Source organism: Entamoeba dispar, genomic scaffold, assembly GCF_000209125.1.
Source record: "Entamoeba dispar SAW760 scf_1105229457595 genomic scaffold, whole genome shotgun sequence".
Taxonomy (NCBI): domain Eukaryota; phylum Evosea; order Mastigamoebida; family Endamoebidae; genus Entamoeba; species Entamoeba dispar.
In genome coordinates, this window is record NW_001852821.1 from 1 (window position 1) to 13,574 (window position 13,574).

General features: G+C 26.2%; 10 protein-coding genes across 10 annotated transcripts in view, besides 20 other annotated features; 7 read left to right on the forward strand and 3 right to left on the reverse strand.

Moving 5' to 3' along the window:
* Positions 1-36: 36 nt before the first annotated feature.
* Positions 37-504, reverse strand: EDI_234540 (ubiquitin-conjugating enzyme E2-17 kDa, putative; the record flags this gene model as incomplete). Its single annotated transcript, XM_001733602.1, has 1 exon — positions 37-504. One exon carries the CDS (start codon positions 502-504, stop codon positions 37-39), a length of 468 nt encoding a protein of 155 aa, XP_001733654.1.
* A 55-nt stretch (positions 505-559) lies between these two features.
* Positions 560-618: a sequence feature (AT_rich).
* A 91-nt stretch (positions 619-709) lies between these two features.
* Positions 710-744: a sequence feature (AT_rich).
* Positions 745-890: 146 nt separating this feature from the next.
* Positions 891-925: a sequence feature (AT_rich).
* A 140-nt stretch (positions 926-1,065) lies between these two features.
* Positions 1,066-1,098: a sequence feature (AT_rich).
* A 491-nt stretch (positions 1,099-1,589) lies between these two features.
* On the forward strand, positions 1,590-2,249 carry EDI_234550 (uncharacterized protein; the record flags this gene model as incomplete). Its single annotated transcript, XM_001733603.1, has 1 exon — positions 1,590-2,249. One exon carries the CDS (start codon positions 1,590-1,592, stop codon positions 2,247-2,249), a length of 660 nt encoding a protein of 219 aa, XP_001733655.1.
* Positions 2,250-2,374: 125 nt separating this feature from the next.
* Positions 2,375-2,453: a microsatellite.
* Positions 2,454-2,620: 167 nt separating this feature from the next.
* Positions 2,621-6,031, forward strand: EDI_234560 (serine-threonine protein kinase, putative; the record flags this gene model as incomplete). The annotated part of the gene is made up of 2 exons (XM_001733604.1): positions 2,621-2,644; positions 2,699-6,031. 2 exons carry the CDS (start codon positions 2,621-2,623, stop codon positions 6,029-6,031), a joined length of 3,357 nt encoding a protein of 1,118 aa, XP_001733656.1.
* Positions 6,029-6,075: a sequence feature (AT_rich).
* A 67-nt stretch (positions 6,076-6,142) lies between these two features.
* EDI_234570 (nucleolar GTP-binding protein, putative) lies at positions 6,143-7,978 on the forward strand (the record flags this gene model as incomplete). Its single annotated transcript, XM_001733605.1, has 1 exon — positions 6,143-7,978. One exon carries the CDS (start codon positions 6,143-6,145, stop codon positions 7,976-7,978), a length of 1,836 nt encoding a protein of 611 aa, XP_001733657.1.
* Positions 7,146-7,180: a sequence feature (AT_rich).
* Positions 7,797-7,920: a microsatellite.
* Positions 7,837-7,921: a microsatellite.
* A 13-nt stretch (positions 7,979-7,991) lies between the features above and the next one.
* Positions 7,992-8,085: a sequence feature (AT_rich).
* On the reverse strand, positions 8,075-8,827 carry EDI_234580 (uncharacterized protein; the record flags this gene model as incomplete). The annotated part of the gene is made up of 1 exon (XM_001733606.1): positions 8,075-8,827. One exon carries the CDS (start codon positions 8,825-8,827, stop codon positions 8,075-8,077), a length of 753 nt encoding a protein of 250 aa, XP_001733658.1.
* A 92-nt stretch (positions 8,828-8,919) lies between these two features.
* EDI_234590 (zinc finger protein Ran-binding domain-containing protein, putative) lies at positions 8,920-9,627 on the forward strand (the record flags this gene model as incomplete). The annotated part of the gene is made up of 1 exon (XM_001733607.1): positions 8,920-9,627. One exon carries the CDS (start codon positions 8,920-8,922, stop codon positions 9,625-9,627), a length of 708 nt encoding a protein of 235 aa, XP_001733659.1.
* Positions 9,628-9,719: 92 nt separating this feature from the next.
* Positions 9,720-9,754: a sequence feature (AT_rich).
* Positions 9,755-9,760: 6 nt separating this feature from the next.
* Positions 9,761-10,697, forward strand: EDI_234600 (uncharacterized protein; the record flags this gene model as incomplete). Its single annotated transcript, XM_001733608.1, has 4 exons — positions 9,761-9,865; positions 9,926-9,982; positions 10,070-10,127; positions 10,186-10,697. 4 exons carry the CDS (start codon positions 9,761-9,763, stop codon positions 10,695-10,697), a joined length of 732 nt encoding a protein of 243 aa, XP_001733660.1.
* Positions 9,875-9,908: a sequence feature (AT_rich).
* Positions 9,991-10,068: a sequence feature (AT_rich).
* Positions 10,137-10,184: a sequence feature (AT_rich).
* Positions 10,698-10,783: 86 nt separating the features above from the next.
* Positions 10,784-10,838: a sequence feature (AT_rich).
* A 116-nt stretch (positions 10,839-10,954) lies between these two features.
* EDI_234610 (uncharacterized protein) lies at positions 10,955-11,560 on the forward strand (the record flags this gene model as incomplete). The annotated part of the gene is made up of 1 exon (XM_001733609.1): positions 10,955-11,560. One exon carries the CDS (start codon positions 10,955-10,957, stop codon positions 11,558-11,560), a length of 606 nt encoding a protein of 201 aa, XP_001733661.1.
* Positions 11,143-11,174: a sequence feature (AT_rich).
* Positions 11,546-11,579: a sequence feature (AT_rich).
* A 108-nt stretch (positions 11,580-11,687) lies between these two features.
* Positions 11,688-11,770: a microsatellite.
* Positions 11,771-11,801: 31 nt separating this feature from the next.
* On the forward strand, positions 11,802-12,768 carry EDI_234620 (syntaxin-16, putative; the record flags this gene model as incomplete). The annotated part of the gene is made up of 3 exons (XM_001733610.1): positions 11,802-11,979; positions 12,044-12,147; positions 12,214-12,768. 3 exons carry the CDS (start codon positions 11,802-11,804, stop codon positions 12,766-12,768), a joined length of 837 nt encoding a protein of 278 aa, XP_001733662.1.
* Positions 12,195-12,222: a sequence feature (AT_rich).
* Positions 12,769-12,797: 29 nt separating the features above from the next.
* EDI_234630 (uncharacterized protein) overlaps positions 12,798-13,574 on the reverse strand; it is a gene marked incomplete at both ends in the record, with an annotated part of 945 nt that continues 168 nt past the window's right edge. The window contains one exon of the mRNA XM_001733170.1: positions 12,798-13,574. This exon is cut by the window's right edge and continues 168 nt beyond it. Coding sequence (XP_001733222.1) covers positions 12,798-13,574 — 777 coding nt within the window.
* Positions 13,521-13,549: a sequence feature (AT_rich).

Sequence of the window (13,574 nt, forward strand, 5' to 3'; positions counted from 1 at the left end):
ATGAAAATTAGAAAAAAGATATATGATAATATTCAATTATTGTGCATGTGCATATTTTTGAGTGTAATTACGAGCATTGCTTTTGGCTTGTTCAGGATTAGATAACCATAAATTATTGACTTCCAAATTTAATGGATCTTCTAAGTTTGGACTAGCAAGTAATTGTTGGATTGTTTGTAAAACAGAGGAGATTTGCATTGCACATACCCATCCTTGAGGCTTTAATGTATCCAAACAAATCTTTCCAAAAAATGAAATGTTAGGGTGATAAACTTTAGTGGCAAATTTGATTATTGGTGGACTATAAGGATAATTCTCTGGAAGAAAAACATCTAATGCAAATTTACCTCCTTCATATGGAGTATCTGGTGGTCCATCAATAATTGCTTTCCAATAATCTATGTTATTTTCATCGATAGTTACTTTAATTCCAGTTGGTGGGTTTTTCAATATGTTTTTTGTTTCTTGGGCAATTCTTCTTTGTCTCATTTGGTTTGATGACATTTTTCTTTTCTATAATTTTACAGTTCTAGTTATTCGTCATTTATTCATTTCTATCTAATTATTATTTTTTATTATATTTTTTCTATCTTTTTTTCTTTATTATTTATAATTTTACCTCACCAATCCTCATCTCTTAATTGAATTTTACACTAACCTATATCATTCAACCTACCACTACTGTGTTTTATATGTTTTAAACTACATCTAATAAAAAATATTACTATATTTTGTTAAATTTAACAATATCCATTTTAGAAAAAACTCTATGTGATGTTTTGTTTGATAACACTATTATTATTTCAAGAGCTTTAAAGTTTATAGACTCAATGAACATATGATTTTGTTTATTATGAAATTATGAAAGATTTCTAATATTACCATAGCTCTTAATTATTATTTTTAAGGTATTTATTATTTATAAGTAATTTCAGAATAAAAGAGTTAATACGAATAAGATTTATCATTAATCTTTAGTCTTGTATTAGAACTATCTGATAAAATAGTCTTTTAATGATAATAAATGAAATTAATAAACAAAGTGTTATTTACAATACAATCATGTATTTATTAATTTATAAATAATCATTTTTATTTGTTGATTAATGTATGACGTTTTTATTCTTAAATCTTTATTAAATATCAGTAATAAAATCTCATAATTTTCATTGACTATTCTTATTCTGTTAATATGTAACTAAAGGATAATCAATGAATAGACTCTGTTTCAATACTTAGACATAACTCCTATTGATAAAGTGTAACATAATATAAGTATTAGTTTCTAAAAGTAAATTGAAAAATAAATAATCTATTGTCTAAACAATATTAATCTAAATTTAATAACATCAAAATAAAGTGAATCATACCATAATAATAAATCTTTTCATAATTGTTGTATAATATAATTATTTACAACAACAATCAAAATAATAAAATGAATGAATAAAAAATAATACAATTATGCTTTATATAAAGAGTTTAAATGTGAAAATTATATTGTGATTGTTTGGTTCTGTCTTTTCATTTCATTTATTTCTTGTATCATTCACCCTCTTTTAAACTCTTCTCAGGAAGAAGTACGTTTAATGTTATATCAGATAGATATAATAGATTCAACAATTGATGTCATCACAAACATTACAATAAAAGTTCTTGAAATGACTGTTATCATATCCGAACTTATTCTTGAAACACCATCAATCTTTTCAGCCAAAATATATCTCATATATTTTTGGTCTTTATGTAAAGGATTAATTGTAATATTCACTATTGTTTTATGTCTCCCATCATTACAAACATGTGTTCTTTTAACCTCAGTTGAAAGAATATCCCATTTCTATTTATCAACTATGATATTATTATTATCCCTTGATATTGGTGGAATGATTTATTTAAAACTCTCGATATCTGTTATTGCACTGATAGATCTCTGGGAATGTATGCAAATAACAACATCCCCTCCACATTTTATTGACTTATTTGAAGAGTTATCATTCAATGAGAATGAAATCAATTATCATTTTAATTTTCCACTAATTAAATATAATTCAACTACAAAATATCATTACAATGAATGTCCAATTTGTATGGAACCTTTTCATGAAAACGAATCAATGAAACTTCTTCCCTGTAAACATTATTTTCACAGTAGTTGTATTGATGAGTGGATTCGTTGCCATTCATTTTGTCCTCTCTGTAAAGTTCCTTTTCATCTCAACACTTTTGGAAAAAATAAGCAAATCTAATTCTTCTTAACTTTTTTTCTGTAATTTCTTTCTTAAAAAAGGGGTTCAGTTGGTTTGAAAAACTAGTTCTGTATAACTATTACCTTAGTTTTGGATTGAACAAGAATTATTTGTTCTTCGGATTGAAAAAAAAAGATAAAATTAAAATTAAAAAGATTAAAAATAAATCAAAACAAATAATAAGAATATTTATAAAAATAGAAAATAGCTAGATGGTTTTTACATCCCAAACTAAATTAAAATTAAAAATAGGTTCATGATTTGAATTTTTGTGGTGATAGACTAGAGAGAAAAACATGAAAAAATCGGGAAGAAGAAGTTAAAGAAAAGGAAATAATGGGAAAAGAAAGAATTATCTTTTCTCATATTATATGTCTCTGACCAAGACAGACCTAGTGGTTATTTGACTCTTATTTATTTGGCTCTTTTTTAGATGTAGTTATAGTCAGCCCATTTCTATTTCTATATGTGGAGATGGTATAGTTGATATTTTTGATGAGGAATGTGATTCCACAGAACATTGTACAAATTGTTATTGTGACAAAGGGTATAAGAGTGTTAATAATATATGTGTTCCAAAATGTGATATTGAAGGGTGCATTAATGGTTGCATTAGTCCAAATGAATGTAGTACTTGCAAACAACCAGCATATCAATGGGATTGTCATAGTTGTGGAGATGGATATTATATGGAAGGATTTATGAAATGTATTTTATTAAATCCAAGTGAGTTATATAGTTGTGATAAAATGCTTAAAGATAATTCGTTAATGACTGTAAAAGAAATTCAATTAAGTTCATTACTATTAAATAATGCATATGAATATACACTTTATTTAAAAGATTTTAAATTAACTATAGATCATTGTTATTTAACATTTGATCCAAGCTCACCTTATGTAAAAGGAATTTGGATTGAATTAGATGTTATTAATGAAGGTTATTATGTAATTGAAACTGAAAGAGAATATACAATATCAACTATTGAATATCTTACAGTTCAACAAAATAACTATGGGTTTGATTCAATTATTACAGTAGAAAAAGAATGTTTCACATTTAATTCAACTGGAGTTGCTTCTTGTGAAGGTAATAATAATGATATAAATGATTATATTTTATCTGCTTCTTTAATGAAATATTTTACAATAGGAAAATATTATCTTCATGTCTTTGGACATTATGGAATAGTACCAACAGAAGATTTAAAATTATATGTTAGGAAAGTTAATCATCCCTGTTCAGCAAGGTTTACACAGTTATTATGGAATGACCTTATATCCTCTAGTTATACAACGATGGTTTCTACTGTTGATTCTATCTACAGCACATCACCTTGTTCTACACAATTAGAAAAAGGGAAATGGTTTTTTATAAAAGGGTCAGATAAAACAATTAAGATTTCAACATGTAATAATTCTCAAGATCTTGATAGTTTTATTCATCTTGTTCAAGTTTCAAAAACAAATGATGATTTTACTAATGTTAGGTGTGATGAAAAAGGAAGTATTTGTCTAGAATATAGTGACCGTGGGTGTGGAATTAATTCTCGACTTATTCATCAATTAAGTTCTGAGTATGATTATTTTATCTTCGTTTCTTCTACAAAGCGAAGTTTATTTGAAGTAGAATTTTCTACAACATGTCCATATGATTGTTTAAATGGAGTATGTTCTGTATCTAAAGGAGGTTGTATTTGTAATGAAGGATATACTGAAAAGGATGGAATTTGTACAAAATGTGGAAATGGAATTGTTGATGTTGATGAAGAATGTGATCCTTCAAATAATATTACTAAGGAATATTATTGTTCTGAAGAAACTTGTATGTGTAATTTTGGATACATTCCAGTAACGATTAATGGAATAACTAAATGTGCAATTTCAACCTGTGGAAATAATCAAATAGATGAATATGAAGAATGTGATGGTGGAAATGGATGTGATCATTGTCATTGTATTAATGGATATACTCCTTATGCTCAAGCAAGATTAAATTGTCTTTTACCTTCATGTGGAAATGGAAGAATTGATTCAGGAGAAGAATGTGATGGAGGAGATGGTTGTATTGAATGTGAATGTCAACCAGGATGGTATTCTAATGGACATACAGAATGTAAAAAATATTCAGAAGGAGGGTTGTTGTTAATAATTTGTATTCCAGGTATAATAGTATATGAAATAGTGTTAGTAATTATATTAATTATCTTCCTTATTCAGTATCATCTATTAAATGATAAAATTATATTTGAACAAAAAGAATCATCACATTTATTTTATGATTTAATAATACCATATGATAAAACATATTGTTATCCAATAACCCTTAGAAATGAATATTTTAATATTCAACCACAACACATTGATTTTATTAGTGAAGATATTTGTCCAGAAGTAGATCAAATTGCTAAACGAGAATGCATTGTTACTAACTTTTCAAATGAAACAATGAATTTTATTTTTCATGGAATTAAAAATTCAAAACATGAAATCATATTTATTCCTTGTAGAGGTATTGTAAAACCAAATGATTCAGTTACAATTCAAATTCAAATTTGTGTTCATTGTACAACTAAAATTCATGAAAGTATAATGGTCACTGTAGGATTTTCACATTTTAAAAAAGTTATTAAAGAATATCTTTCTCATCAACATATCAGTACTAGTAAATCCGATAAATCAAATAAGTCACAACGTTCTGGACGTTCTTCACTATCTAGTTTATCTAACCAAAATTCTACTTCTTCAGAAGAAATGATAGTTAGTCCTAATAAAGCAAAACAATTTTCAGTTGAATTATCATTAGATGCTCGAAGTAAATTATCAACAAAGCTAGATGAAGATGAAATTCATACCTTTCAACCACCTATAGGTGAAGGAACATTTGGTGTCGTTTTTAAAGGAGAATGGAGAAAAATAGATGTAGCTGTAAAGTGTGTTAAAACTGATGTTGCTTCTATAGATGAATTATTACCTTCTTTTCTTGAAGAAGTAAAATTATTAGAACAGTTACGTTCGCCCTGCATTATTTCATTTATAGGATACTGTATTACAAATGAATCCATTTGTTTAGTTATGGAGTATTGTCCATTAGGTTCATTAAAGAAATACCTTCAATCGAACCCATCAACTAATTTTCTTAAATTACGTTTTTGTCAAGATATTGCTCGTGGAATGTTATATCTTCATGAAAATGATATTATTCATAGAGATTTAAAACCAGACAATGTGTTAGTAATAAGTAGTAATCCTATTGATGAGGTTGTATGTAAAGTAACAGATTTCGGAACATCAAAAATTCTTATTGACAAATCTGGATTAGGTAAAGATATTAAAGATATTGGTACACCAATGTACATGGCTCCAGAGATTCATACATTAGGTGTATTAAATAAGAAAGTTGATGTATTTTCTTATGCTATTTGTTTATTAGAAATTTGGTTAGGAAGAAGTCCTTATAGTCCAATTAAATTTCCTGATGCAGAAAGTATTATGTCATTTGTTTCATCCGGACAACGACTAGAAATTCCACGAAATTGTCCGTATAAGAAAATTATTAAAAGTTGTTGGCGTAGTCGTTCTTCAAAACGTCCATCATTTAATGAAATTGAAAAAGAACTCACAGTAATTCTTTATAATGAAAAAGATAAAAAAACATCTAGCATTCAACAAACAACTGAAAATACTCTTTTTCAAGACCCCAACACTTTTAGAACAATGGCACAAATACAGGGTATAGAAAGTGAAGTAATAGAAGATTTACGTTCAAAAACAATTATGTAAATTAAATATTCTTTTAATTTTTTGTTTTATATAACATATTTATAGGGTTTATTAAAATGAAATTTGAAAAAGGAAAAAACCTACTATTAACTTCATTATACTCTCAAGAACATGTCAACCAACAATAATAACCCAATGAATCCTAATCGTGTGACACCTAAAGGAATTAATAATCCAAGGTCTAAAGCTAAAATTAATAGATTAAAAATGTATCGAACAAAAGCTAGACGTGATGAAAACGGAAAGGTGTTATGGCAAGAATACCAATCAAATGAAAAACCTGAGGCACGTATTCAACCAGACAGAAGATGGTTTGGTAATGTTCATAGTATTGGACAAAAAGAATTAGATAATTTTAGAGAAAAATTAACAGAAACTGTTCATGATCCATCACAAGTTTTATTAAAAGCACAAAAAGTACCATGGAATTTATTAGAAATTAAGGATAAAGAATTTAAAGGAAATGTATTAGAAGCAGAACCATTTCAAAGTGTTTTTGGTAAAAATTCACAACGAAAGAAACCTAAATTACCTGCTTTAGAAGAAAAAGAATTTCTTGAAAAAGCAAAACAACGACAAGAATCATATGATATTGAAAAAGATCGTAATATTAAAGGAGAGGCTGATTTTATTACAAAAATGACAAGAGAAAAATTATACGAAAAAGGACAATCAAAAAGAATTTGGGGAGAGTTATGGAAAGTAGTTGATTCATCTGATGTTGTTATTGAAGTTCTTGATGCTCGTGATCCAATGGGAACACGTTCTAAACATGTTGAAGAACATATTAAAAAACATATGAAACATAAACATATTGTATTAGTTTTAAATAAATGTGATTTAGTACCAACATGGGCTACTGCTAGATGGGTTAAGGTTCTTTCAAAAGAATTTCCTACAATTGCTTTTCATGCTTCAATGGAAAATCCATTTGGAAGAGGAAGTTTAATGAGTCTATTAAGACAATATGCTAATTTGATGGTTGAAGGAGATAGACAAATTTCTGTTGGATTTATTGGATATCCAAACAGTGGAAAATCTTCTGTAATTAATACATTAAGATCACAAAAAGTTTGTAAAGTTGCTCCTGTTGCTGGTGAAACTAAGGTATGGCAATATATTACTTTACTTAAAAATATTTATTTAATTGATTGTCCTGGTGTTGTTTATCCATCAGGAGATACAGAAAGTGAAGTAATTTTAAAAGGAGTTGTTAGAATTGAAAATGTTTCAGATCCAGAACATCATATTCAACCAATTCTTGATCGTGTTAAACCTGATTATATTAGAAAAATGTATGACGTAAAACAATGGGAAGATGCAGAAGATTTTCTAAGTCAATTAGCTAAAAAGAGAGGAAAATTATTAAGAGGAGGTGAACCTGATTGTCATATTGTTGCAAAAATGGTATTATATGATTTTCAAAGAGGAAGACTACCATATTTTGTTACTCCACCACTACCAGAAAAGAATGATACAATAGATACTGATTATAATGAAGTATTAAAATTAGAAAAACAACAATTTAATCAATTAAAAACAGAAATGGAATTTAATGAAGAAGACATGGGAATTAAAGATGAAATTAAAGAGGAAGAAAATGACATTGAACAAAGTGTTCATGAAGATCAAAAAAGTATAGAAGAAATAAAAGTTGATGGACAAATTATTGATTCTAAAGAAGTTAATGGTATAGAAGAAAATGAAGACGATGTTTATATTAGTGATGATGAGGCAGTAATGGAAAACGAAGAAATGTTATTACAAAAAAGAAAAGAACGATTTGAAGCAATGAAAGGATTATCAAAGAAATCAAGACAAAAAAGAAAACAAGAATTAAAACAAGAAAGAAAAAAAGGAGCTAATTCAAAAAAACCAAAAAAAGAAAAACCAGTTCGAGTAACTCGTTCAAGAAAACATCAAGGAGTTCCTAAAGCTATATTTTGATTGAAAATGATTGAAATTTAATAAAATGTTTTTTTTTTTAAAATAAAGAGAAAAAATGAAAACATAAAATAATAGAAAAAAGAATTGTTAATTAAACTAAAATTTATGACCACAAGAACCACAAAATTTAGAACTTGCAGGACATAATTCACCACAATTATCACAGAATTTTTGACCTTCTAATTTCACTGTTTTTTGAGGAGTAACAGGTTGAGATGAAGGTTGACTTGTTGGTTTAGAATTAGATTGAGTTGATGACTTTTCATCATCAATATCAACAACTAAATTTTCTTTACTTACAGCTAAATGACTGTTATTAATTAATTGTTCATATACTTCATCTTTTTGTGCTACTGAAGAACGAGCTACAACTTCATCAATACAAACAGTAAAAGTAACTATAAAAGCAGGAATAGCACATACTTTTTTAAGAAGATATTTACCATATTTAACAACATAATCTCTTCCTTCTCTTCCTAAAACTACACGACAAAGAATTACTCTATAAGGATGGTAACCATCTTTTATAGCAATATGAACGTCTTTAGTAAAGAATGCATTAAACTCAGAAAGAGTATTTTCACATCCTTGATTTATTATTTTATCAAAATTTTCTACTGGTGGACAAATCCATAAATTTACACTTTGAAGATTTTTTGCTCCAATTGCTTTCTCCATTTCTGCTCTAGTATTTTCAAAATTCATTAAAATACTACCAGATGGCATAACTTGTTCAATAGCATCAATTTCATATTTATCTACTCCACTATTACTTTCTTTCCACTGTTTCATAACAATCTTTTTTGACCCTTCAGTTGCTTGTTTAACAATAGTAGGACGCTTAGACATAATTAGTAGACCAAATAGAATTACTCAGTTCTAACTTGACATGATCTTGAAATTAAGCGATGAACAAACTAAAAATTACTTCTTTTCTTAAAATGTCTTACAATAGTTCAAAACGTTGCAAAAACTGTGGTTCAATAAATCATTGGACTTATCAATGTACTGTTGAAATGGAAGAGAAATCAAGACCAACTGCTTCCGAAAGGTTACGTGGAATTGTTCCAAAAAAAATAATTATTGAACCAATTACAAATAAAGAACTTTACCCAAAATTATGGGAAAAAGCACTAAACCAAGCAAGGGAAGAAATTATGATAATAGTAGAAGAACAAAAGGAAAAAAGAAGATTATTTGAAGAAGAGATTGAAAGGAAAAGACAAAAAGATAAATTAAAACAAATTGAAAAGAAAACAATTAAAGACGAAAACCAGGACGGTAGATTAGAAGAATGTCAATTGACTGAATGTAATAATAATAATATAAATGACACAGAAAAACTTTATAGAAGAAAAATTCAAGAATATTCTAAAAGTGAATCATATTCTCCTAGTAGATCAAGAAGTTATTCTAGGTCTTATAGTCATTCTAGAAGTAGATCAACTAGTCGTTCTAGAAAAAGATCTTATTATTCTTCTGAGAGAAGAAGATCTTATTCAAGAAGAAGGTCTTACTCAAGATCACATTCAAGGAGACGGTCTTATTCAAGAAGAAGTAATAGACATTATAAGTATAATAGAAGGTCTTGTTCATCAAGAAGGTCATATAGTTCATCATCAAGGTCAAGGTCTAGAAGACGTTATTAAAAATTGATTGGTTTGTAAGTAAAATATTAACTTTAATTCTTTGATAATAAGTAAAATCGTCACTAAAACTAAAAAAATTTAAAGGGTAAAACTTAAAATTAATTTAAAAAAGAACTTAAAATTAATAGTTTGAATGAACCAATTAGATAAAGAAACATTAGAGAGAATTCAAGAAACTATAGGAGATGGAATGAGTTCAGTAATGAGAGAATATGCTATATGGCTAAGAATGAATGAAGTTTGATAGATATATTTTAAATAAAATATAAAGAATAATAAAAGAGATAATAAAATGTAGTTAAACACAGAGTCAGATAAGTTAAAAAAACAAATCCAAACAAACCACTTTACAACTGTTTGTAGATTAATAATAATACTATTATTTTTTAATAAATTTTATCAAATATTAAACTTAAAAAATAAATAACTTAAATTAAATTAGATGCTTAAAGCTGAATTAATAGAACGTTATAGAGCAAGTAATACTATTAGAGTAAAATGTTTGTATCAAAAATTAATTAAAAAGAATTAATTAAAAATAAAAAATAATTAAAATAGTAAAACCACTGGAAGTATCATTCCAAGAAGAAACTAAAGAAGTAAGATTACCTCCTATTATGTTACAAGAAAAACAAAATAAAAGTAATGGAATAAAGAAAAAATCTAAAAGAAGTATAAATGGGAATGAGGTTGAAGAAAAAAAAGCAACACGTAGAAAGAAAAATGTTAAAGCAAGATTAATATGTGAAAGTGATGAAGATAAAATTGCAGATCTTGATAGTAAAAGTATTGTTAATTCAAGATATTGTTTAGGAAGAGCAAAAATTAAAAATGGTGATGACCATTTCATTTATTTAAATAAATTCACAGAAAATAGATCTATTTCTCATATACATGGATATATTAACTATAATAAAGATGCTGGATTATTTGTTTTTATGAATGCTGGAAGAAATGGAAGTATTGTTAATGGAAAAACATTATTTAATAATGATCAAGAAGTTTTGACGAATAATTCTATTATTGAGATGGGTGGATTTAAAGTTAGAATTATTTATTTAACTTATTGAGTTTAACAAAAAAATTTAATTGATTTTATGTATTATAAAAGAATATTGATGAAGTATATGGTTAGTAGTTATGACGAATTTATGAGTAATAATTTAATTTTTACTAAAAATATTTATAATTTTTTTATATAACTTTTAAAACTTCATATAATCCGATAAACTATTTTTCTTTTTTGATATCAAAATTAGCTTCTAATAATTATAAAATAAGATTTTTGTTTCCTTAACTTAATAATCATAAAATGGAATTATCGTGTATGAAAAGGCCTACCCCTACTAAAAGTGCATTTATAGCTAAACGTATTGAAACAGAAGGAAATGGAGTTTATTCAGTGTTTTGTGGTAATGTTGATAGAAAACAAACATTATTAACAAGTAAAAGAGCATCAACCAATAGAGATGCTGCCCAACAGTCATTCCTTATTGGGTTATTAGTTAACAATGGATTTTTTATTAAGTTAAAAAAATTATATAAAAGAGGAAAAACAACAAAACAACTCTTTGTTATTGAATCAATTTGGAAAGAGGGAATAAACTGTTTTGATATTGATTTAATTGGAAATATTCCTGGTGATAAAAAGGTAAAAAGAAGAAATATTGATGCCACTACTAATCATATTATGTTAAAAATTGCAGGAGATTATTGTTCATTGTCTTATGATGTTAAAAAAGGTAAAACAAGCTCAAAATCATATCAAATGGAAAGAATTAATTCTGCTACTACTCAAGGAAAAGTATTTGATTCAAAAATGATTCAAATCATTGGAACAGAAATTAATCAAAATTTAACATCATGGATTACTTCTTCGGGACTGGAGATTCATCCCAATGACTTTAGAATTTGTAAGTATTATAATATATAATTTATTAAACTTTTTATTTCTCTTAGCTTCCTCTCTTCGTTTTGCTTTGAAGTTTTTTCGTAGCAAAATAATCTTTTTGACGTCAACATAAGTTTCTATCCAAAAAAACCGAAAAATCTATTTTTATAAAAAAGTAAAAAGAAGAAAAAACAAAAAAAGAAAAACAAAAATTAATATTTTCAGAAAAAAAAAGAAAAACAAAAAAAAGAACTTAATTATTAAAATCACAAAATATAAAAGAATGAGCATACTAGGATTTACTAAAGATTGGACCACAGAATTCTTTGACCAAAGAAGTAACTTCTTAGGTGGAAGTATTGTTGAAAATTCTGTTCAAACAGTTACAATTTCTGAACCTCTTACATGGGCACAAACTGCTGATGAAATTAAAAATAAAAGTAAAAACATTGTTTATAAAAGTTTGATATTTGACTTATTAAATGAAATATTTTAAAGTAGTAGTTTAAATACTTATTATTATAGTTGATGATTTATCAAGATTACAGAAGAAGTATTTATCTATTGATTTGGATGACTATGAGAGTATTGGTAAAGAAGTTGATATGAAGACAAATGAAATCAAATTGGTTTGTTAATGAAAAATATATTTGTCATTTAAAAAAGAAAGGAATACAAAAATAATAATAATATAGAATTTAAAACAGTTACAAAATGAAGTAACTAAATTTAATAGATTTAAAGAAGAAGACAATCCAACATTAATTCAAAATGTTCAAACAAATTTAGCAGAAGAAGTTAATAAAGTTGCTGAACAATTTAAAAGTCAAAATAAAAGTTATTTACTCAAATTAAAACAAAGAACAAAAAAATTTGATGATTGTTTTACTACTGAAGGAGAAGAAGGTGTGTATTCATTTGGATTTGATGAAAAACAATTAAATATGTTAAGTGAATCAGAAGAAATGGTAGATCAACGAGTTGCAGAAATAAAAAAAATAGCTAAAACTGTTCAAGAATTAGCAGAAATGACACAACAATTAAATATGTTAATTCATGAACAAGGAACAATTATTGATCGTATTGATTATAATATTGAACACACAGAACATCAAGTATCAAAAGCTGTTGAAGAAATTAAACAAGCAGAAACATATCAAAAAGCTACTCGAGTCAAAATCATTGTACTGATTTTATTAATGTTAATTTTAGGAGCAATTATTGTTCTTGTTCTTAAAGTTGCTCTTTAATGAAATAATTCAATTATTTGTTCTAAAAGTTATTTTGATTGTTCTTCTTCTTTTTTATTATTAACACCTTCTTTATAAATTTCAATAGCATTAGAAATAAGAAATTCTACGATATCATACATTCTTTTATCTAATGCATCATGACTATCCCAAGCTAAACAAGGTGTCATTTTTTCAGCTATAGACCTTGGTGTTTTTATTACTTGATTATTTGCAATAAAATGAAATGTTGTAAATAATAATTTTTGAACTGCAATGTTTTCTTCTGTTTTTGTATGAATTAATAATGATAAATCATTTTTAGATAAAATACCATCAATGCTAATACTCCCAAGATATTCTTTTGATGGATGAAGAAGTGGAAATGGTAATGAACGAAGATATAATTTAAGTACTTCGGTAGCTAATGTATAATTCCATTTTTGTACTTTAAATCCTTTATTAATAAGGTTTAAAGTCATTAATATTTCATTTTGAGAAACTGTTTGAGTAAAACATTCATTAGTGTTTCTCATTACTTTACATATTTCATCTAATACTACTGGATATAATTTATTTGTTCTTTGATGATAATCAATTAATGGTACTCCAAATACTTGTAATTTAATATTTGTATCAATAACTTTATTTAATAATTGGTTCCAAGTTCTACACTCCTCTTTATTTTTAAATACAATTTTAAATGTTCTTCTACAAGTGGGTTTAGTTTCAACGATTTTAAGTAATTTATAATCGTCTATTGTTTTTGAGGGAATTATTTTTAAATTAACAATTTTTAATACTATAATGTCTTTAAAATCAAATTC